The 23,402-nt window shown below is 47.2% G+C and overlaps 1 protein-coding gene across 1 annotated transcript in view; it reads left to right on the plus strand.

Annotated features, from left to right (window-relative positions):
* Window positions 1–22,847, plus strand: part of LOC127581027 (transcription factor SOX-13-like) — a 168,215-nt gene extending 145,368 nt beyond the window's left edge. Inside the window, exons 9-15 of the mRNA XM_052035084.1 lie at window positions 722–887; window positions 4,654–4,692; window positions 8,098–8,213; window positions 11,859–11,955; window positions 12,815–12,979; window positions 15,958–16,174; window positions 17,978–22,847. Of these exons, the coding sequence (XP_051891044.1) occupies window positions 722–887; window positions 4,654–4,692; window positions 8,098–8,213; window positions 11,859–11,955; window positions 12,815–12,979; window positions 15,958–16,174; window positions 17,978–18,263 (1,086 nt within the window). The 3' untranslated portion in view covers window positions 18,264–22,847. The remainder of the gene's footprint in view (window positions 1–721; window positions 888–4,653; window positions 4,693–8,097; window positions 8,214–11,858; window positions 11,956–12,814; window positions 12,980–15,957; window positions 16,175–17,977) is intronic.
* The last annotated feature ends 555 nt before the right edge of the window (window positions 22,848–23,402 follow it).

The raw sequence follows: 23,402 nt of genomic DNA on the forward strand, positions 1-23,402 counted from the left end.
CTTGAGGCATCGCCTTTTGAAGATGTCCTCGATGGTGGGGGAGGTTGTGCCTGTGATGGAGCTGGCTGAGTCTACGATCCTCTGCAGTCTCTTGCAATCCTGTACGTTGGAGCCTCCATACCAGGCGGTGATGCAACCAGTCAGAATGCTCTCCACCGTACACCTACAGAAATTTGCAAGAGTCTTTGGTGACATACTGAATCTCCTCAAACTCCTAACTAAGTAGAGCCACTGGTGTGCCTTCTTTGTGATTGCATCAATGTGTTGGGCCCAGGATCTCTGTCACTTGTCCGATAGCCAACCAGTCAGTGTGATCTGACTGCCTTGTTCAGCCTTGCCTCGCCCAACCTTCTTGGTAAAGGCATGAATACCTGTAATTTCCTTCACTGGTGAAATCTGCATCAGGACTCCTGATGCAGGGTTTTGACCCGAAATGTCAACAATTCATTTCCCCTCCACAGATGCTGCTCGACCCGCTGAGTTCCTCCAGCAGATTGTGTGATGCTCCAGATTCCAGCATCTGCAGTCTCTTGTGTCTCCATAATCAAAAGTTGTGCATGATTTGGGAAGATAATCTAACTCAAATTCTCCTTTAAGTTGATTTGCATCTTTTTTGATGGACTTTTGAACATCTGTAAACACCAGTTGGGAGCAGGGTAATGGGGAACTTTGCCTTGAGTGGAAAATCTAATCTTCCCCCTTTAATTCTCCCTTGACTTAGGAGGAAGCATCCCAGCCATTGAATCTGACAGCCAAGTCAAAAGGTGGAGACACTTCAAAGTCCCCTTCGCCTCCACAGGCTAAACACAGGAGAGGTCCCTCGCCTTCCAACTTCGCAATCGCAGCGGAGTTGCAATGCAGCACGCCGTCATCCTTGTTAACCAGAGGTAACTTGCATTGGGCCTTGTGATTCTGTTGGGGTGGAGGAAGGGGTATTTGTGCTCCTATCTGTCACCTCTTTGCTGCTCAAAGATTCAGCCAGACACTCCACCTTTGAAGAACAGCCCATGGGTCACAGAATCGTACAGCAGAGAAAAAGGCCCTTTGGCCCACCACGTCTGTACTAATCCCATTTTCCAGCACTCAATCTGTAGCCTTGTATGCCTTGACAATTTACATACTCATCCAGATTATTTTACTTAGAGGGTGGTACGTATGTAGAATAAGCAGCCACAGAAAGTGGTTGAGGTACAATAACAACTTTTAAAAGACAATTGGACAGGTTCATGGATCCAAAAGGTTTAGAAGATTATGGGCCAAACACTGGCAAATGGGACTAGCTTGGATAGGCATCTTGACCAGCATGGACCAGTTGAGCCGAAGGGCCTGTTTCCATGCTATGTGACTCTATAAAACGTTGTGAGAGTACCTGCCTCATGCATTTCAGATTGCAACTACCCTCCGGATAAAACGTATTTTCCTCAGGACCCCTGTAACCCTCCTGCTTCTCACCCTAAACCTGTGCCCTGTAGTTTTAGACACCTCTGCCACCAGGCAAGGTTTCTTACCATCTACTTTTTCTATTCCTCTCATAATCTTGTGCACCTCTATCATGTCCACCCTAGGCCACCTCTGCTTCAAGGAAAACAAACCCAACCCAACCCATCCAGTCTCTCCTCATACCTGCAACATTCCATTTTAGGATTCATCCTGGTAAATCTCCTCTGTACCCTGTATAGTGCAATCATATCATTTCTATAGTGTGGTGACCAGAACTGCACACAATATTCCAGCTCTGGCCTTACCAGAGGTTTGTAAAGTTGTACAAAGATCTCCCTTCTCTTATAGTCTATGCCCCAGCTGATGAAGGCCAGCATCCTGCAGACCACCTTCTCTGCCTGTGTGGCACTTGGCAGATGGTCCACAGGCAGGATACTGAATGGCTGGCTACGTTTGTTGAACCTGTGCCTCAACACAAGCTGGGCTGTCCCAAGAGAAGATGGGGGAGAAATTACTCTGTTTATTTTTCCTGCTTCAAGTTGGCAGCACTATCGATTGTCTGACGCACAAGCAGAAACTGCTATTTGAAGTGATTGTTTGAAATAAAAACAAAAAGGTCGAGCAGTATCCAAGGAAAAGGAAAATGGAGTTGAGGTGAGGTCAGGCTGATGAATAATCATCAAAAACGATCGAGTCTGAACATCTCTTTGTCCAGCAGAGAGAAGCAGAGTAGGAAAAGAGCAGGCAGCGGTTTGGTTGGGTGGATTTGGAAGGTGTGGCTTAAGAGGCAAGTTGGCAGAGGAGTCTCACCAGCAGTGCAGATCTGATCCAACACGGATCCCCTCCCCCATCTGGTTCCACCTACCCTTCTCTCCCCGATGGTTCCCATTATCACTTTCCTTACTTACAGATTCCAGCCCTGGTAGCTTTTGTGTCCCAGATTTTCACCCTCCAGTATCTGTCTCCGCCTTCACCCTCCCCTCCCCCCACCTGGTCCCATCTCCTGTTTATCTCCTTGTCTGCTTCCACCTCTCACCCACCTGCGTCTGTCTCCCAACTCCACCCCTTCCTCACCTTGCTCCATCTGCCTATCATCCTTCACCCCTCCTTGGTCCACCAATGACCTACCAGCCCCTGTCTCACCCCTTCCCCCCCCCCCCCCCCCCCCCTTCTTTATACTGGCCATCTCCCCTCTCCACACTCAGTCCTGATGCAGGGTCTCAACCCGAAACATTAGCGATTCCTATCCCCCTACAGAAGCTGCTCGACCCGCTGAGTTCTTCCAGCAGTTTGTGTGTTGCTCCAGATACCAGCATCTGCAGTCTCTTGTGTCTCCATAGATCTGAGTTCCCTGCCCTCACCAATGTGCTCAGACGATCAGTGCTCAGACTTTCCAGTCTATCCTGATCCAATGGCCACATCACTCTGTTCTGATCACCTTCATTCCCTTTGGAGCACTGACACACTCATTTCATTTAACTCCTTCATCTCTCCCAAGTGTAATACGTCCACCAGCCATTAATCGTCCTTTGGCTGACTTTTCTGGTGAGCTCTTCAATGTCAAATGTCCTGATGCCTATTGTCTTTTGAGATGGTCATCTGCTACTTCCAGACTTGCTGTCGCTCAGCTCCTGCACCCATCCAGCACTTGAACTTTGGGTATCTGGCCAGATTCTTTGTTGTCCACGTTAATGTACACCTTGAAAACGATGGAAAACAAATCTTTTTATGCCTTGGAAAATCCCATTGCTTCCCTCTGTCTCCATTTTCCGCTTTATCAATGATGTTCTTTCTGAATTTTTCCCACCAGCAAATACTGTCCCAAATCCCCTACCTCTGCACCTCTGCACATTTAAATCATAGAACATGGAACAGTATAGCACCTGAACAGGCCCTTCGGCCCACATTGTCTGTGCTGACCATTAATCAGTATTCATTCTGCCTTTAATTTTCTCCCCCCCCCCCCCCGAGGAGCCTAGCATTAGTTTCCATTCTCTCCTCCACTCTCTCTCCCTAAGTCTTAGCTCATCACTTTATCTGAATTTACCCCCTCTAGGTGAAAATCTCCATTCCGACCAGTCCCACAGGCCTCCTGACTGCAGTGGCTAAATTTAAACCACCCTTTCCCAGCTCCACTTTACTGGGAATTGGATTCCTGATGGAAGGAAGCAATCCCGGATCAGGTGTAGTGTCGTTGGATATGGAGTAAAGCCCCAGTGTGCCCCAGTGCCCACTCAGTGAGATGTGTTCTGCTTTCCCAAAATGTCTTGCCAGTTGATGGTCAACTTCATGGCAGGTTTGAGATACCAGGGTGATATTCAGATGACTCGCACCGTACCAATAGCTGTGTAGTGAGGAAACTTTCATGCTGTTGCCCTAGCTGCACTTGAACTGTGGTCTGAGAGGTTAAAAGACCTCCCGTCTAGCTGATTGCACCACCCTGTGACTTTTGCAAGAGACAAAAATCTAAGCTCATCAAAACCATTGAGAGTGATGGTTCTCTGAAAGCGGCCTGACTCGTGTACAAGGCAAGAAACTTCCTTACTATAGGAATACCAGCCCATCCTGTCAGAGCAGAGGAGGACCCTTGCTATAAGGTTTAAAGGGGTCAGAACACTAACAGAATGGGACCTAATAATGTGAGTCTGTGTGGGATCCAGAAGAACATTTATAAGAACATCCATAAGATCCATTGTGCAGTTTTACCAGTCAGACATGCTGCTGGCTATTCTTGCCTTGGAGACGCAAGAGACTGCAGTTGCTGGAATCAGGAATAACTCACAATCTGCTGGGGTGGGGAGAAATCGTCGACGTTTCAGGTCGAATGCAGCAGGGTTTCAATCTGAAACGACACACGGTTGACACGGAACCTGTGACAGTGGGGGCTCGTGATTCTGAATCCCACTGGCTTCGAGCTGTAGCTGACCCAAGGGTAAGAGAGGTTTCCCCTTCACGACTTGACTGCAAGCTGTTTCTTGTGCTCTGGGTGACCAGAATGTTCAGAAAATTCCCACAGGCAAGTTATTGTGTCTTTGAAAATCCGTGCTGGGCTCAGCCATGTTCAGAGTCCAGCACTCGCACATCATCATTGTGCTCCCAGCAGAAGTGGTGATGCGGCTGTGTGCTTGACTTGACTGAAGGATTGCTGTGTTGGGTGGGGATCTCTGTTTAATAGGATACTAACTTTCCTTTTCAACTGCCTTTCTTTAATAGAAATGATAAGTAAAGAAGTTTTCTGGAGGAATCACTGGGGTCAGTAATTATTCATTTTTACATTTTAACCTTGTATGTGAAGCCAGAGGACCATTTGGCAGCTTTTTGTGATGTGCTAGGAGTGTAACACTTTCCCCAGACATTAAGTCGGGGCTGTCACCCACACCTCCCAGCGTAGCCCCACAGTCAGGTGACCTTCCCTCTGGAGGGGGCAAAAACATCTGAGCCAGTAGGAATTTGGGGAGGAACGGGTTTACGAGGACAAACAGCTGGGAGGTGGTGGGGGTGATGCTGGAGGAAGTTGTGTGTCGTTGGGTCGGGTACTGGGCTGATAGTGGTGTCCATTCAGTGGAAAATTAGGAAGAAATGTAAATGCAGTGATCCCACAAAATTTGCCCAATTACATTTGCCCCCTCTGTCAATCTGAGTCCTTGATGATTTAACATTTTTTTCCCTTCTCTCCGGCTTTTGTAAGTTCCGTACAGGAGAGTTCCTAGTGAAGCAAAGACTAGAAGTGACAGTGGACAGCCATTGAGATGCATTTAATGCAGCTTTCCCCCCTCCTGTTTAAACAGAACCACTAACCCCTAAAAAAAAAGGTGCTTCCATTAAGGGAAGTATTACTTTGGGTTGTCCAACTGCGGACTAACTCCTCTTCAGAAACATGTCCATGGTGCCATGAGATGTGAGGGATCATAACAAATGCAGGTCCTCAACGTTGCTCTGTTTCTTCTGCATTGAGTTCAAGAGCAAACAGCTGAGAAAGTGGCAAGGTATAAGGCACTGGGAAGGGTGCACAGTATCTGTTTCCCGGTGGTAGGGTTTGCCTCCTTCCTGCATGTCAATCTCATCCTGGTTATCCCAGTGAGCAGGTGTGAGACAGCACTAGTGCCAATACGTGGAAGGTTGGGATCTCATTTCCAATACAAGATGTACACATGTGTTTGCCTCTATGTGTGGTGTGTGGTGTGTGCCTCTGTGACTTATTGTGTAGAACACAGCCGTCTGTCTCTGTCCCTGTGCGACTGTCTGTCTCTGTCCCTGTGCGACTGTCTGTCTCTGTCCCTGTGCGACTGTCTGTCTCTGTCCCTGTGCAACTGTCTGTCTCTGTCCCTGTGTGACTGTCTGTCTCTGTCCCTGCACGACTGTCTGTCTGTCCCTGTCTCTGTGCAACTGTCTGTCAGTGTCTGTGCGCTACACGTGCATCTGTGCATCTTTCCTTCTGTCCGTGCCCTTCTCTCCCCTGGTCCGACTTGTCTTCCCTCTGCCAATATCCGGAGGCAAGACAAGGGCTAACATCATCCTGCACTGACAGCTCATTCACTGCCATCCAACCCTTGGAGGACTGGATAACGAGATGGTGTAGGAGTGATCTGAGGGCCATTTTGGACTGTTGGCTGTCACTTCACTCCTACTCTGTGGATTCAGTTAACTACTCTCCTCTCCAGTGCTAGTGCCTCTAAAATAATTTGGTTTCTTTTCTCCTCTTGAACATTTCCCTGTGGCCCTCAACGTTCTAGGAAGCCTGAGTCAACTTGCTCAGGATTTGGTCCTCTGACTCTCGGACGCAGTATGAGGCAAAGTTAAATTTCTGATCGGCATTTATCCCAAGTCTGACGTCATCTCCAACCAGCCCTGTCTGCATCACACACCTTTGTGATCCTCAGTGTCCCTATAGTCACTGATTCTGCATTTCCTTTCCTTTGTTCTTCCCTTGTTCCGTATCAGGCATCAACACGGGCAACCCGCCTTTCCCTCTCTGACTCTCACTGCAGTGCGATCAGGATTCATTGTTCCCCCTTCCATTTGAACTTCACTTTTCTCGGACCTTGAGGGCGGATCTGCTTAAAGCCTGACTTTCTGTCTTAACGACTCACACCCATGCTTCCTGATTCACCTTGTCCACTCTTCCAACTTTAATGCCCTGAATTATCAGGAATTGGCCCTTGCCTTGTGTGTTTCGAATTAAAACAGAATGCATCTTAATCTCAACAACTTGTAAAATCTTCCTCGACAGCACCTCGCCCCACCCCACTCCCAATTCTCCACACTTCCTAGCAGGATGTGAGCAGTAGGTGCATTGGAAGTTCCTTCTCAAGTCTAGCACCTTCCCGTACCAGTCCTTCAGCATCATTAAGCCCTGATAGGCAGTTCCATTGCCACATAGAATTCATGAACGAGGGCAACCACCACACTGCTATCTCAAAGGTCACGAGGGATGGGCAATAAATGCTGGCCTTGTTTCCAATGACCAGCAGTGGATATGTAATGATAGCAGCATAAAGAAAGGTGCATGTAGATAAGGAGTAGAAGTCATCTTACTTGCTTGATTAACGGGATAATAACTTGATGTGTTAAATTTTTTTCAACTAATTAATCACGCACAGTAACATGGAGAGTAAAATTCCTAATTTTGTGCTCAGGGACTCTGGGAAAGTTGTAGGGATAAGGGAATAGAGGGTAATACTGATGGAGTTAAATGAGGGAGGATAGAGGGGAGCCAGCTGGTTGGGCAGAATGGCCTCTTTCTGCACCGTGTTTCTGATGGAATGGTGATGGAGTGGTGGGTGTGTGGAACACACTGCCAGCAGAGGTTGTGGGGGCAGATACATTAGGGACATTTAAGAGACTCTTAGATAGACACATGAATGATAGATGAGGGGCTATGTGGGAGGGAAGGGTTAGATAGATCTTAGAGCTGGATAAAATGTCGGCACAACATTGTGGGCCGAAGGGCCTGTACTGTGCTGTAGTGTTCTATGAATTCCCTTTGTGATTTTTGTGTTTACTCTCCCCAGGCCCTTCCAAATTGTTCCAGTGTGTCCCCTTCCAAAGGGCTGTCTCTAACTACGAGGGGTCCAATCCTCAGGAGAAAGGAGGCCCTCCGTGTAAAGGAACAGGAGGCCACTCTGTCCCCTTAGCGTAAGATTGGGTCACAGCTGACCTGTGACCTAGATCCAAGTAGCCAACATTTCTCCTTGTCCCTCAATGTCTCTGCTGATGCAAAATCTCAAGATTCTTAACTTAACCTGGCATCAGTCGGTGCTTACGGAACAGAATTCCAAAGTTCTACCACCCACTGTTGGTGGGGGTATTTCTTTGCCTCACTCTCAAAAGCCCCCAGGTTTAATTTTTTTAAATGAAGCCTTCTGTGCCCAGTGGAAATAGTTTCCCACTTCCTCCTGATGTCATGGTTCTCCTGAGCTTGTAGCAGGGTGGGAAACTGGGGAGAAGGTTGAAATTGAGTGTTGCTGTCCATTGACACAGGCTTCGTGGTCGGGACCACTGGGTGCATGCTGCCTTGGCTGAAGTTGACCTTCCATCTCATTCCCAGAAGTTTCTGCCTCAGTGCCCTATGGGCTGATTCTGCAAGCTTAGCTTAAGTCTCTGGAATGTGGGAAGCTGGCTGCGAGCTTATGTTCCAGTTTGGTTTGTGCCCTCCAGGTTATCCGGTGGAGCAGGATGCAGTCGGGAAGGCCACACAGAGTCCAAAGCAGATCTTTCTTGGGAAGAGTCGGGCCATGGAAAGTCCAGCTGTAAACAATGGCAGGAAGGAAAAGGTCAGTGCAGACCAGAGGAAAACAACTTTAACCTACCTGTCCCCTTCTTGAAAATCTTCACTGCCATTAACTCTCGAGCTGCTGACCTCCTATGCCTTTACAGTGCAGTGGGCAGCTCACCAATCTCTACCCCTTTCTCTGCCCACTACCACCACTCGGACTTCCACAATAATTGGAAAGCAAAGATCTGCTGGTGGCAGAAATCTGAACTAAAAGCTGAAAATGCTGGCGATACCCAGCAGGTCAGGCAGCGTCTGTGGAGAGCAAAGCCAAGTTAACATTTCGGGTCAATCACCGAGCAAGAAAATCTCCCTGAATGAGTCTGTGGCCCGGTGTCAGTGTTTGATCAATGTTTCTGTGGTGGGGCATTTGGAGACCAGTGATCTCCAAAGTTTGTAGGGGCTGGGAGAGGATTTGGAGATGGGAAAGGGAAGGTCAGGAAACATTTCATATGATCCATATTTCTTTACAACATAGTAGGAGGCCATTCAGCCCATCAAGTCTATGCTGGCTCTGAGAACAATCCCATTCCTTCACTTCCTTATAATCTATTCTCTCGCCCATTAACACCATGCTAATGCTTCCATCACCACCTTCGCTGGAGGTAATTTACCATAACCAGTTGACCTACCAACCCGCAAGTCTTTGTGGGTCAGCAGAGGGAGAATTGTTGAGAGGTTGAAAGAGGCGATTCCAGAGCCTGGGGTCTTGGCAGATGCAAAGATGGCTGCCAGTGGTCAAGCATTCAGAGACCAGGATCTCCAAAGCTCGTTGAACTGGAGGAGACCTTGGGAGTGGGAAGGAGAGAGGCCAGGAAGTGCTTCAAAACAAGGATAAGAGTTTAAAAATCGAAGCACAGCTGGGAGGGGTGCCAGAGTAATTTGGCAGATGTGGGAGGAAACCAGAGCACCTGGAAAAAAGCCCACGTAGTCACAGGGAGAATGTACAAACTTCACACAGGCAGTATTCAAGGTCAGGAATGAACCTGGATTGTTGGAGCTGCAAGACTGCAGCATTACCTGTGCTCCCCTTGTTCAAACCAAGGATAAGAATTGTAAGAGAAAATCAAAAGAACTGCAAATCTGAAATAAAAACAGAAAATGCAGGAAATATTCCGAAGTTCAGGCAGTATCTATAGAAAGAGAAAGAGTTAACACTTCAGGTCCAACAAAGGGTCTTTGACCTGACATATTAATTTCTGTTTCTCTCTCCACAGATGCTGCCTGACCTGCTGAATATTTACAGTATTTTTCAGTTTTTGTTGTACTTCAGTAGCATCTTTATTAAAATAGTACAGCACAGAAACAGGCCCTTCAGCTGGTGAGCTGAAACAGGCCCTTCAGTGTGAGCTGGTCCCACTTGTCTGCATTTGGCCCATGTACCTGTCCAAGTGTCTTTTAAACGTTGTAACTGTACCTGCCTCTACCAACTCCTCCGGCAGCTCGTTCCATATACCCACCCACCCTCTGCGAGAAATATTTTCCCTGTAAGTCCCCTTTAAATCTTCCACTTCTCACCTTAAACCTATGCCCTCTAGATTTGGACTCCCCTGCCTTGGGGGTGGGGGTCGGGGGTGGGGAAGAGTATACAGCCTATCAATGCTCCTCATAATTTTATAAACCTGGATAAGGTCATCCCTCAGCCTCTTAACATGATAAAAGCATCCTGTGGATCTCTTGGGAACATTGCTGACGGGAAAAAAACACCAGGCCACAAAGACTTAATAGCAATCAAAGTCTTGGTCAAGGAGGTTTACAGGAAGAAGGCCATGTTGCCAGAAAAAGAGCTAATTCTGTTCATTGCATTCCCAGCTCTTGTAGTTTTTATAGGTCAGCAGAGAGAGAAGAGTTGAGAGATTGAAAGAGGCGATTCCAGAGCCTGGGGTCTTGGCAGGTGCAAGGATGGCTGCCAGTGGTCAAGCATTCAGAGGCCAGGATCTCCAAAACTTGTTGAACTGGAGGAGACCTTGGGAGTGGGAAGGAGAGAGGCAAGGAAGTGCTTCAAAACAAGGATAAGAATTTAAAAATTGAAACACAGCTGAGAGGGGTGCCACTGTAAGTTGGCAGATGTGGAGGTTATTGGATGGACAAGACTTGACGGCAGAGGTTTGGATGAGCATGAGGTTATGTAGGGTGGCAGGTAGATACGCAGCTGGAATATTTGAGTCTGTGGATGACAATGGCGTGCATGAGTCTTCAGCCTTGGAGATTATACGTTTGCACATTCTCCCTGTGAGTGCGTGAGTTTCCTCCCACATCCCAAAGTCGGGCGGGTTGGTAGGTTAATTGGCCACTGGAAATTTCCCCTAGCGTGTGGGTGAGTGGTAGAATCTGGTATTGGTACTGGTTTATTATTGTCACTTGTACCGAGGTACAGTGAGAAACTTGTCTTGCATACCATTCATACAGGTCAATTCATTACACAGTGCAGATACATTGAGTCAGTACAGAGTGCATTGAGGCAGTACAGGTAAAAACAATAACAGTACAGAGTAAAGTGTCACAGCTACAGAGGAAGTACAGTGCAAGTAGACAATAAGGTGCAAGGTCACGACAAGGTAGTTGTGAGGTCAAGAGTCCATCTCAACATACAAGGGAACCATTCAATAGTCTTATCTGGGAGAAGTTGATGGGTATGTTGGGAGAATAAAATGGGTTAGGTAGGATCGGTGCTGACTTGTTGGGCCGAAGGGCCTGTTTGCCTGCTGTATCTCTCTGTGACATCGTGGCTGTGAGAATCTGAGGCAGGCACAGCGACCGGTTGAGTGACAGTCACCCTCTGATATTTGTGAGGGGTCCAGTAACTGGAATCTGCCCCCCTTCCCACTCATCCTTATCCACTCACTGACTTCAGTAAACCTTCCCCTCCCTTCTGCTCACAGTGCAGATTTATTATGTGTCTGACTCGATTCTAAACCACCTTTCTTCTCCACCCCTGTTGTATCTCAGAATACAACCAATGACACAAGACCAACTCGCCAAGCACCGTGACCCCTGCTGGCGGGGAGGAGAACTGCTAGCAACCGTGTGCATTCAACTATAATATGCAAGTTGAACACATCGCCACCACTCTCCACAAGAGTGTTGCTTCTTATGTATCTCCTACAGCGCCACTGACCAGTACCTCCCTCCATCCTTGGATCTGCTTGTCCCCAGCACCCAGCCATTTCTTCCCCAGGGTACTGGTTCATTGGTCAATCTGTCAATCTGGTCAGTCTGGTTCATTGACTTCCAGATCCTACGATGTACCAGCTATAAAATAAAAGCCTCAATAGTCCGATAGGCAAGAGACCCTTCCTTAAGTTGTAAAAATGTATTAGTAAATCACTGCACTGCAATAAAAACTTTACTAAGGCCATTTCTGAATGAAGGAGTTAATTTCTACCAACATTTTACAATTGTTTTTATTTAAAGGAAATAAATGGTTAAAATAATGAAAGATTAAGTTCGTGGTACAGTCTTCCCAATATTGTGGTTCATGGGGAAATGTTACCCCATTAGGGTATTGTTGGGATAACTCTGCTGCATTGAGTTGGCTCTGTATTTTTCTCTCCCGTGGTGGCGCGGTCGGGGTGGCTCTGTTCCTGCGATTGCTTGCCGTTGCTCTTCCCGGAGGCATTGGCTCTAACCCTGCGCCTCCCCACAGGACTCGAGGGTTACGGAGTCTCCGCACACAAAGCAAGGAGATGATGGCAGAGCAGCAAGTGGGAATGAGGACTTCAACATCGGCAATGAGTCTGAAGGTGCGTGGCGTGATACCTCTTCCCAGGGCAGGGTGCGGGGATCTGTTGCCAGGTAACCTGTGTCTTTCTCATCCCCACCCCAGCTTTCAATGGAGGAGGAGTGGTTGTTTATAGTTGGTGAGGAGTATTCAGCCACTGCCACTCCTCCAAGGATAGGAGTTTGCTCCTCACTGATTTCACAGTCATAAAAAGCTATAGCATGGAAATGGGCCATTTGGCCCATCGAGTCCATGCTATCAACTAGCCATTTACACTAATCCTACTTTGATCTCTTTTTATTCTTGCTATATTTCCATCAGCTCCCCCTAGATTCTTTCACTCACCTACACACTAGGGGTAATTTACAGTGGTCAATTAACCTACCAACCTACACATCTCAGGGACATGGAGGAAGCCAGCGTACCTGGGGAAAACCCATGGGGTTGTGGGGAGAATGGGCAAGCTCGTTGGATAGCACCCGAGGTCAGGATCGAACCTGGAACTGTCAGGCAGCATCTCTACTAGCTCCGCCACTCTGCCACCCCAAATAAGATCACCTATGAATAAGATTACCTGTCATTCTTCTAAACTCCAGTGAGTATAGGCCCAACCTGCTCGATCTTTCCTCATTCGACATCCCTCTCAACCTAGGAAGCAGCTTGACAAACCTCATCTGGACTTCCTTCAATGCAACCATATTCTTAAGTACAGAGACCAAAACTGGGTGCAGTGTCCCAGGTGTTCTGTACAGTTGTAGCAAGACTTTTAAACTCCATCCACTTTGCAATAACAGCCGATGTTCTGTACACATCAGTTCCCTTCTATGTTCTAGAAAGCCAGCAAATACTCTGTCATAGTTCATTCTTTTTGTTTGCATCAGGAAATTTGACTCTTCCTGGGGCAAAAGGCTATGAATCCAGAGGCAGCAATCATGAGCACATCAAACGACCAATGAATGCATTCATGGTATGGGCAAAGGATGAACGAAGAAAGATTCTTCAGACTTATCCTGACATGCACAACTCCAGCATCAGTAAGATACTGGGTAAGGAATTTGCTTGTTCCTGCAGTGAAATTAGAATTGGTGCAAACATGAGGAGACCAGGGACATACTATGAATCTGTGTGCCATTATCCCTACCTTCTGACTGAGTCCCTAATCTAATACAATGCATTAAATTGTAAGGAAAGGTTATATAAACAAGGATGTCCATTCAACTTACAAAGAGGTGATTTGATTGAAGTTTGTTAGCTGGTTAGGGGAACTGATAGGGCCAATGGAGCAAAATTATTTCTGGTGGCTGGGAGGGCAGAGGGGGGACGGGGGAGGGATTTGGGAGAAGGGGGGAGGGGTTTGGGAGAAGAAGGGGAAGCAGTGAGGAGTCTCAAAATCCAAGCCAGTCTTCGAGGAAACACTTCTACACAAGATTGGTGAAAGTGTGGATCTTTCTACACATATTACAGTTGATGCCAGGTTAACTGTTAACAATAAATCCAAAGCCATGTTTATAATTAACCAAGGGGATTAAGAACGACAGAGAAATGGGCAGGTTTATGGTAACAAATCAGCCTTAATCTCATTGAAACAAAATCAACTGAAGGAGCAAATTAATCTATTCTGATGCTAGTTCCTTATGCAATTTCCTATCTAGCAGATACTCATTGTAGCCTGCTCCATTGGGAATATCAATCTACTTGAACACGTTTCATTTCAATTGGGAATATTATTCTATAGAAAGCAGTCAATTTCATTGGGAATATAATCTCCAGAACACACACTTTCATTTAGAGCAGGACTTATTGTTAATTTTGATTGGGCACACAGCCATTTCCTTTGGGATCAATCCAGCAAAAGCATAATCCTCTGCATTGGGAGTCTGAATCTGTCAAACCCATCCGCAGATGCTGGAAATCTGAAATAAAACCAGAAAATGTTGGAAAAAGTCATCAGGTCAGGCCGGGAGAGAGAAACACAAAGTTTCAGGTCATTGACCTTTCATTGGCACTCTGGAAAGTTAGAAATCGAGCATCTTGAGGAGAAGGGGGGACCCTGGGGAGAACAAAAGGGGATGTCCGCAATAGGATGGAGACCAGAGGGTGGCAGAGGCTTGTAACTTATATCTGGTCTGTCTGGAAGAAGTGTGTATAGAAGGAGATGAATGAAAGTATAAAGCAGAAAAAAAATAATGCTCAGTTCAGATATAAAACATTGTGGATGCCAAAAGTCTGAAATAAAACAAGTTCCCTTCAAAAGTATTACAAGTACCAGCACTTTGTTTCGATTTTGTATCATTCACAGTATGTAAATTCCACAGCTACTTTGGGGAGATGGGGTGGTTGAATTTCTCCAAACCCATTCGCCAAGACCTCATGGTGCATGTGACAATAAACTAATCTGAACTGCTGGACCAGTAATGTTACTATGAAACCATACGAGTAATTCAAGTTGCTGCAGAGTAAATGGTGGACAATGATCTGTTCAAAGGACTGCTCCACTGAGGTTGGAGTTGAAGCTTATTTTGTCAGTGCAGAACTTCTCAGAGTGCCTGGGGCACATGCAAATCTAATCAAGGTTGCATTGAACCTGCTTATTCATGTGTGCGCATGTGGTATGTGTGTTATTTTTCCCTGGCATGTGTTCAGGTTAAATGGTTGGAATGAATGATTAATGCAGCAGACACACAGAGCTGCCAATTGCAAGCATTTATCTGCAGTTTGCTGAATTAATTGAGGCATTTCAGTGGAAGCTTTCTCCGGGGCGCCCTGGATATTGGACGGGACCTTGCTGACCAGTAACCGTTGATTCCGAACGCTACCTTCTGCCCCCTGCCCGTGCCTGATCCCAGGTGGAGGTCCAAGACGTCCGAAGGTCAGACCCTGGCGCCTCAGGCGGTCTACAGTGGGACGCTGCCAAGCTGCGGAGGGAGTCTAGATGCACTTTGATCCGACCCCTCAGCTTTACCCCTGGGAGGACTGGTGAAGTACGTTGACCCTGTTGATGAGCTGGAGGGGAAATGAAAGGGCTCTGTCCATTTTACTTTCATGTTTATAATTACTCTTCCAATTAATTTCATTTTAAAGTAATTTTAATTTTTTTTTGCTTATTTCAATCAAAACATCTCTGACTGTCCAGGCCCAACAGATAATCCCCCACCTGCCCCCACTTCTCCGGGTTCCCGTGGGTTAAAGCGGTTCAGAGACCCTCTCACTCCACAATGCCACAATGGAGGGCTGGGACACGGAGAGTTAGTACCACACCCTGTCACGGACTCCCAAGGGGTGCATGGTTCAGAGACCCAGTGGATGTTCACGGACTGTGGAAAATGCAGGTTTGGGTGCAGCGAGAGAGGGCTCCCTGCTCTCCCTTGTCCGTAATAATGTGCTGACTGGGACCTCCAACCCGACAAGCAGACAGCACTCATGGGAACGCTGCAACCCCTCAGGATGGCACTGTGCTGCCACCTCGATCGCAGGCTCAGTTCTTGGAGTGGGAGCTCTTGAGACCATGGTTGTGCTTGCTGTCTGACCAGAAGGGAGGTAATTCCTGTGTGTTAATGGCTGTTCAGGGTTTTCCCACAATTAAAACTACTGCTGATGCTTTTTGCCCTGGGCAGAAATGAACACACAGGAATCTGTTGCTGAACGTTGCCTTTTCCTGCTATCTTTCTGCGTATCTAACTGTAACGGTTAGCGTAACGCTTTACAGCACCAGCAACCCGGGTTCAATTCCGGCCGCTGTCTGCAAGGAGTTTGTACGTTCTCCCCGTGTCTGTGTGGGTTTCCTCCGGGTGCTCCGGTTTCCTCCCACATTCCAAAGGATGTACGGTTTAGGAAGTTGTGGGCATGCTATGTTGGTGCCGGAAGCGTGGCGACACTTGTGGGCTGCCCCCAGAACACTCTACGCAAAAAGATGCATTTCACTGTGTGTTTCGATGTACATGTGACTAATAAAGATATCTTGTCTCTGGGCCGAATGCACTGAACTCTTCTGGGGTCATGTGCTGATGCTGTGTCTGATTTTCAGGATCCCGCTGGAAAGCCATGTCAAATGTCGAGAAGCAACCCTACTACGAGGAACAGGCAAGGCTGAGCCGTCAGCACCTGGAGAAGTATCCGGACTACAAGTACAAACCTCGGCCAAAGCGGACCTGCATTGTGGACGGGAAGAGACTGAGGGTTGGGGAATACAAAGCACTGATGAAGTACAGACGGCAGGAAGTGCAACAGTGTTACTCTGTCGGGTGAGTAGCTCCAGCAACCAAGAGGCAAACCTTACCTGGACCAGCGCTGGACTTCAGTGACCATCACCAATTGCACTGGGTGCTGCACTGGGCCACCTCATGGGGCAGCTGAGAGTCCGTGCAATTACCCTGTAGATCAGGAGTTAACTTGGCCTCGCCAATAGTTCCATAGTCACCATTGATAAGGGCCATCAAGGGCAGCACAGTGGTGCTCCTGGTAGAACCTCTGCCTCCTAGTGTCAGAGACGCAGGTTCAATCCTCTCCTCCGGTGCTATCTGTGTAGAGTTCGCACGTTCTCCCTGGCTTCCTCCCACATCCCAAAGACATGTGGTTTGATAGGATTTTTGTCCCTGGTGTGCAAGTGAGTGGTAGCATCGTGGGGGGAGTAGGGAGAAAAGACTGACATTAGTGTAATCGATCTTTGATGGTGGGTGTGGACTCGGTGGGCTGAAGGGCCTGTTTCCATGCTGTATCTGTGACACTCGTGTTATTCCTGATTGATTGCAGCCACCAGGTTAGATTGGAGAAGCAAGGGTTGTTATGGGATCCAAGTTACTTGTTCAGACAGACAAATCCAGGGTTGTTCTCCTTGGAGCAGAGTAGGTTGAGAGGGGATCGGATAGAAGGATTTAAAAATCGTGAAGCGTCTGGACAGATGGGGAAGAAACCATTTCCCTTGAAGGAAGGGTCAAGAACAAGAGGGCACAAAAGGAAGCTGATTGGCAAAAGAACCGTCAGAAACCAGAATGCTGCCGACAAAAGCTACCATGTGGTGTGATCAGTTTGGGAACCTCTTTTAATTTTGGTATAGTTTAAGTGATTCCAAGCCTAAGGTGCTATTAGTAGATTTACATTTTCCATTGATCATAAGTTATATGATCATGTTTCAGCCATGACAATAGGCTGAGTCTGTTTTCCTTGGAGCGGAGGAGGCTGAAGGGGGACTTGATCAAGTGCACAAAATTATGAGGGGTATAGATAGAGTAGGTAGTGAGAGACTCTTCCCCGAACAGATGTCTAAAACCACGGCTTATGCACATAGCAATCACATGAGCTTATACACATCAGTAGTATCTGCATGAGGTGCTGCCTCAAGAAGGCAACATCCATCATTCAAAGATCCCCACCATCCGGGCCATGTCATCTTTTCACAGCTACCGTCGGGCAGGAGATACAGAAGCCTGAAGTCCCACACCACCAGGTTCAGGAACAGCTACTTCCCTTCAACCATTCGGTTCTTGAACCAACCTGCACAACCCTAATCACTAACTCAGTATAGCAACACCATGACCACTTTGTACGACAATGGACTTATTTTTTATTGTAATTGTTTGTCCTTGTATAATTTTGTATAATTTATGTTTAATTTATGCTTTTCTTGTGAGTGTTGTGTATCTGATGCTATGTGCCTGTGATGCTGCTGCAAGTAAGTTTATCACTGCACCTCTGCATACAAGCGCTGTACTTGTGCGTATGACAGGAAACTTGACCTTGACAAAGGTGAGAGGTAAGGGGGGGGGGGGGGGGGGGGGGCGTGTTCTGAGGAGAATCTTCTTCACCCAGAGAGCGGTTGCAATCTGTAACACACTGCTTGAGAAGGTGATGAGACAGGTACTCTCACAACGTCTAAAAAGTTTCTGGACCAGCACTTGAATCATACATTGAAGGCTGCAGACCAAGTGCAGGTGAATGGGATTAGTGTAGATGGTTATTGATAGTCAGCATGGATGTGATGGGCCAAAGGGCCTGTTTCTGTGACTCGATGAAGCATTCACCACATTTTCCACTGGTCACTCCCACAGGCAACAAGAGCAAGTTCACTTGCACCCCTCAGAAATGATGTACCCCGGACAGCTTGGGATGACCTCTATCCCGGTACAGCAAGCAGTATCGGAACAGTATCGGCCCTGCAGCCCTGATCCCAACATGCCTGTGATCCTGAACACTCGGAGCCTCAAGTCAGAACAGGCAGACCTGAAGGAATCGCAGCTGTCTGAAGCCAACGGAGAGATGTACGAGTACGGCGAGGAAGATGATTCCGATGTGGAATATCGCAGTGACGGCGAGCACGTAGTCCTGACCGACTAGTGCCAGCCGCGACTCTGTCGGTGAACGTTACCAATTTGAACCTTTCCAGCATTAGCCGGGCCAGTGTGTGTCTCCTGTCCTACTCTGGCTGAGCATTTGAGCAGAGCAACCTGGGGAGGTCTCTCTGATCAGGTTTGGGAGTGCAGTGGGGGTATTTGGAGGACTGAGGGGTGGTGGGGGAGGAAGCCATTAACTGCCCTCAACTTCATCCCAAATCTGCTCACTTTGTGGAGCCTTGCAGGTTATCAAGATGGAAGGCGGAGTTCGGTGAGCCGGGATAGTGTGAGTGGAGTCAGGGTGGATGAAACCCCTGTACGTCATCACTGGGGTCGCCGTCACCATCTGCTCCTTTTGTTTCAGCCCAGAACATGAAGTTCACACAGCCCAGGTTATTAATGGTTTGTAGCATTTTCGCCATCAGCAGAGTCCAGTCCCATAGACAAGAGGACACAACATCCACCGTGTCCTTGAAAGCCCTTGCAATGTTCTCCAATTGCCTCTTTCCCCAGACCCTTAGGATTTATTCTTTTTCGAGTGTATATCCAAAACCTACCATCTTTCATCAGCTCTTTAATAATAATATATACAAAAACCTCTTTTCCGCCCCCCCCCCCACCCCAACTTTTGCCAATTAACCTTAAATCTTGCATCCTTCTGGTTTCCGCCTCATTGGTCCTCTCAGATATTGATATAGACACCATCAAATCCATTGCATCATCGCCCTGTCCTCCTTGGTACCAGCCACTTCCTCTGGCAGCTCGTTTCTTGTACATACCACCCTCTGTGTGGAAAGCATTGTCCCTAAGGTTCTTGTTAAATCTCTCCCCTCTCAACTTAAGCATATGCTCTCTAGTTCTTGATTCCCCAACCCCTGGGAGTTCACCCTATCTATGCCCCTCATGATTTTATACACCTCTATAAGATCACGCCTCAGACTCCTACACTCCCAAGGAATAAAGCCCAAGCCTCCCCAACCTCTCCCTACAACTCAGGCCCTTGAGTCCTGTCAGCATTCTTGTAAATCTTTGCACCTTTCCCAGCTTAATGGCATCTTTCCTATAACAGGGTGACCAAAACTGAACACAATTCTCCAAGTGCGGCCTCACCAACATCTTGTATGACTGCAACATAACATCCCAACTCCTATACTCAGTGGCCTGACTGATGAAGGCGAGTATGCCAAGAGCAGCCTTCACTATCCTGTCTACCTGTGACCACCACCTGTTCCAGGGCTTAGGCTCAGTAACGATGAGGGAATGGCGATGTGTTTCCAAGTTAGGTTGGTGTGTGATTTGGAGGGAAACCTATAGGTGACAGCCCTTTGATAAATGACCTGGATGGTGGGCTATTGACCAGTGTGGTGAAGGATCACAGTGAAGCAGGGGTTGATGAGGAGAAGCAGTGTTCATCCATCGACTACCACACAACTCCACAGACCTTGAGACACTCTGATGCAGTTCCCTGCTCAACCAAAGGGTATTGCGTTACTATGGATCAGCTGGGCAATTCTATTCTATTAAGGTTGGCTGCTCAGTGTCCCGTGAGCCCAATCCTTGCTCTGGCATCCAGGCTGGCTACTCCTGGTCTGGCGGTTGTGTGAAGCATACTCCTCCTAAAACCAACATTTGTAGTCCTAGTTTCTGTGAAGTGCAGTCCCCTTCATTTGCACTTCCGCGTGAGACTTTCACAGAGCTAGCATGAACACAGATGCACTGGCACAGGAACACATTCATGAATATTAACGGATTTTTTTTAGTCTTTCGATTTCGCCGTCACACCCGTGAGATTGGAAGTACGACTTCCTCAGCTGCCTTTCTGGAAGAGACCTGAAGGTGCGCTGCCCCCAGTCCTGGTCACTTTGAACTGCTCCGTCAGAGTCATAGACTCATAGAGCCATACAGCAGGGAAACAGGCCATTCGGCCCAACTCATCCATGCTAAGTGTTGCTCGGTGAGCTAGTCCCATCTGCCAGCATTTGGCCCAGAGCCCTCTAAACCCCTCCTATCCACGTACTTATCTAGGTGGCTTTTAAGCATTGCTAATGTGCCCATCTCGACCACTGTTTCTGGCAGCTCATTCCCAATACGCCCCACCCTTTACATGAAGAAGCTGCCCCCAATGTCCCTTTTAAATCTCTCGCCTCTGATCTTAAACCTGTGCCCTCTTGTTTTTAGTACCCCTTCCCTGGGAAAAAGACTATGTGCTTTCACCCTGTCTATGCCCCTCATGATCTTATATACCACCATCAGGTCACCCCTCAATCTCCTACGTTCCAGGGAATAAAGTCCTAGTTCACACAACCTCTCCTCCAGGGCCCCAAGTCCGGGTAACATCCTGGTAAGAGTCTAATCTGACTGGAGCTCTCGCATGCCAGCAGATTCAGATCCCACCGTCCCCCCACCCCCTTCTGTTTTCCTAGCAGCCCTTTGCCAATGGAGGGGGCACACCCTTATTGCTATACTCTCATGGGGACTATAATCTGATGCTGGGTCACTTCTACAGTTGTAGATGGAACAGATCATATGTGGTGTAGTTGACACCCTGTCCCTGCCAGCCTCGGAAGTTGGAGTTAGCTGCTCTGTTGGTCTCATGACCCAAGAGACAGGCTGGCCTGATTGGATGGGAAAGATTCCCATTGCATGCTGGACACAGACAGAGACTTCTCAAATACTGCTTTTCCCTCAGGTACTCAATGGTATGTTTGGAAAAAGATGTCAATATTTGTATAAAGGATAAAAAAAAAGTAACATTGCGACCTGTTTACTGTGTGAGTGTGTGTGTGTGTGAGTATATTTTCTAACTACAAGAACTTTCCTCAGTTTTTCCTCCCCAGATCTCAGCCGATAAATGGCTGCCAATATGGGGCTTTAATTTATTTTGTTTCCAGAGGCTATTTACCCTTCCTGCCCTGTCTTTCTGTTTCAATCCAGTCCGAGAGAGCTTGGTGAGGGGAAATTCGGTGACCTTTGATCATGTTAAAGGAGCCGCCACCTAAGCTACAGTAACATCATTAATAAGCTTCAACTGGAATATAAAGAGTTGCTTGCTCCTTTAAGAGAGGTTTTTAATGAATTGGATTTTCTGTAATCTTCACAATTTCTATTTTTCTCTTGATTCTAATTGGTTGATGTTTTCCAGAGAATGGGGAGGTAAACTAAATAGCATTAGTGTTTGGAGGCTTTCTGTCAAATTTAGTTGAATTGTGCTCCTGTGAAGCAGGTTTCTAAGGTGTTTTACTGTTGAAACTGCTTGACGTCAGGCTGTTTATTGTTGACTGGCATCAATGACACTTGAGAATGGTGGATACTCTGATCATCGATCGCCAATCAATGTATTGATCTTAAATATGCTAAGGATGGCCCGTAGACACTCAGGGCAATGTGACCTTTCTATTCTCATCTGTCTGTGCATGTGTGTGTGTCTCTCTTTCTGACTCTCTATGTATGTACGTCTCTCTCTCTCCCCTCTCTGTCTCTCTCACCATGTGTGTGTGTCTCCCTCTGTCTCTGTGTGTGTCTCCCTCTGTCTCTGTGTGTGTCTCCCTCCCTGTGTGTGTGTGTGTGTGTGTGTGTGTGTGTTTGTGTGTGTGTCTCTCTCTCCCCCTCACACTCTCTGTCTCTGGGTGTCTCTCTCTCCCTGTGGGTGTATGTATCTCTCTCACCATATGTATGTGTGTGTACATGTCTCTCTCCCTCTCTCTCATTCTTCTTTCATTGTTCGCTATTGTTTTCTCCTCTCTCCCCTCCCTCTCTCCCCTTGCCCACCAGGTGCACAGTTCTGTTATCCCCCGATGCTCAGCACTCTCAACCCTCCCAGAACCCCCTGCACTATTCCCCAACCACGACAGGAACCCTGGAGACTAGAGCAGTCCTACTATGGGACGTTACTCTCATTTTCAGGGACTCATTAACCTCATTTGTCCCTCTTCCCCACACTGTGTCCTGTGGAAACCTGATCAATATTCTATCTCAACTTCTTCAGCATCAACTTTCTTCTTTGTGTGTGTGTGTGTGTGTGTGTGTGTTTGCATGCTTTCTCTGCCCTGGGCAAGTTGTGTGCAATTGTGTTGCATAGACCAGTCAATGCAAGTCGTTGCAGAATAATGTTACAAAGAAATGAAACTTGTAATACTTTTTTTTAAATCGACTTTTTCAGTGTTTTTAGTTTCTCTTTATTAAGGAGGGAGGGAAGATTGGAAGCCAATTGTGAAATGCGGTTCCCTTAGCTTGAAGTTTGAACCTCCTTTTGAGATTTTGAGTTTGGAGGGATGGATCAAGATTTCTCTGTTACAGCGACATGAGACCTTATCTAACTTTAATTTAAGTGTACGTTTGTTCTCTTTGTGACCTGGTCCACATTGGTCCACACAAATGCTTGTACGTAGATCGTACTGAATTCATTATCGAAAGCCTTTGTGGCATGACAGCATTTTTGTTTAAGATGGAAATTGGAAATAAAAATTTGACAATGTGAATCTGTTTTGATTTATACAGTGTAATATATGACCATGTTTCTGTTAACAAGAGAGGTGATCTCCCATTAGGGGTGATTTAAATTTATTAGTACTTTCAAAATAAAGTGGAAAATGACAACCAGTTGTTCTCTTTGACTTTATTTCCTGATTTCAGTTGCACAATAGAAGGTGTTTTGTCTAGGGAATGAAATCGGGAAATGCTGGAAATGTTCAGCAGGTTGGGCAGTATCTGTTGAGATGGAAACAAGGGTAGAGGTCAGGACTTTAATACGTCAGGTCCTCTGGTCATACATGGAACATGGTACAACACCGGTGAACACGCCCTTCAGCCCACAATGTCTGCACTGAACATGATTGTGGAATCTCTTCGTTGGATCCAGGTGAGGAGGGGTGATAGGCAGATGGAGGAGGGAAAGGCGGAAATAGTGACAGAGGCTGGGAGGTGATAGGTGGGGGCAACAAAGGGTTGGAACCTGATAAGAACGGGGGAGCATGGAATCGAGGGAGTGATGAGGGCAGACGGGGCAGTAGGGGGAGAGGACCCACCTATCACTTGCCGGCTCTTGCTCCACCGCTTCCCCTCCCCTCTTTATACTGGCCACCTCCCCTCTATCTTTCAGTCCAGATGAAGGGTCTCGACCAGAAATATTTACTATCTATTTCCC

The sequence above is a fragment of the Pristis pectinata genome, chromosome 20, assembly GCF_009764475.1.
Source record: "Pristis pectinata isolate sPriPec2 chromosome 20, sPriPec2.1.pri, whole genome shotgun sequence".
NCBI lineage: Eukaryota > Metazoa > Chordata > Chondrichthyes > Rhinopristiformes > Pristidae > Pristis > Pristis pectinata.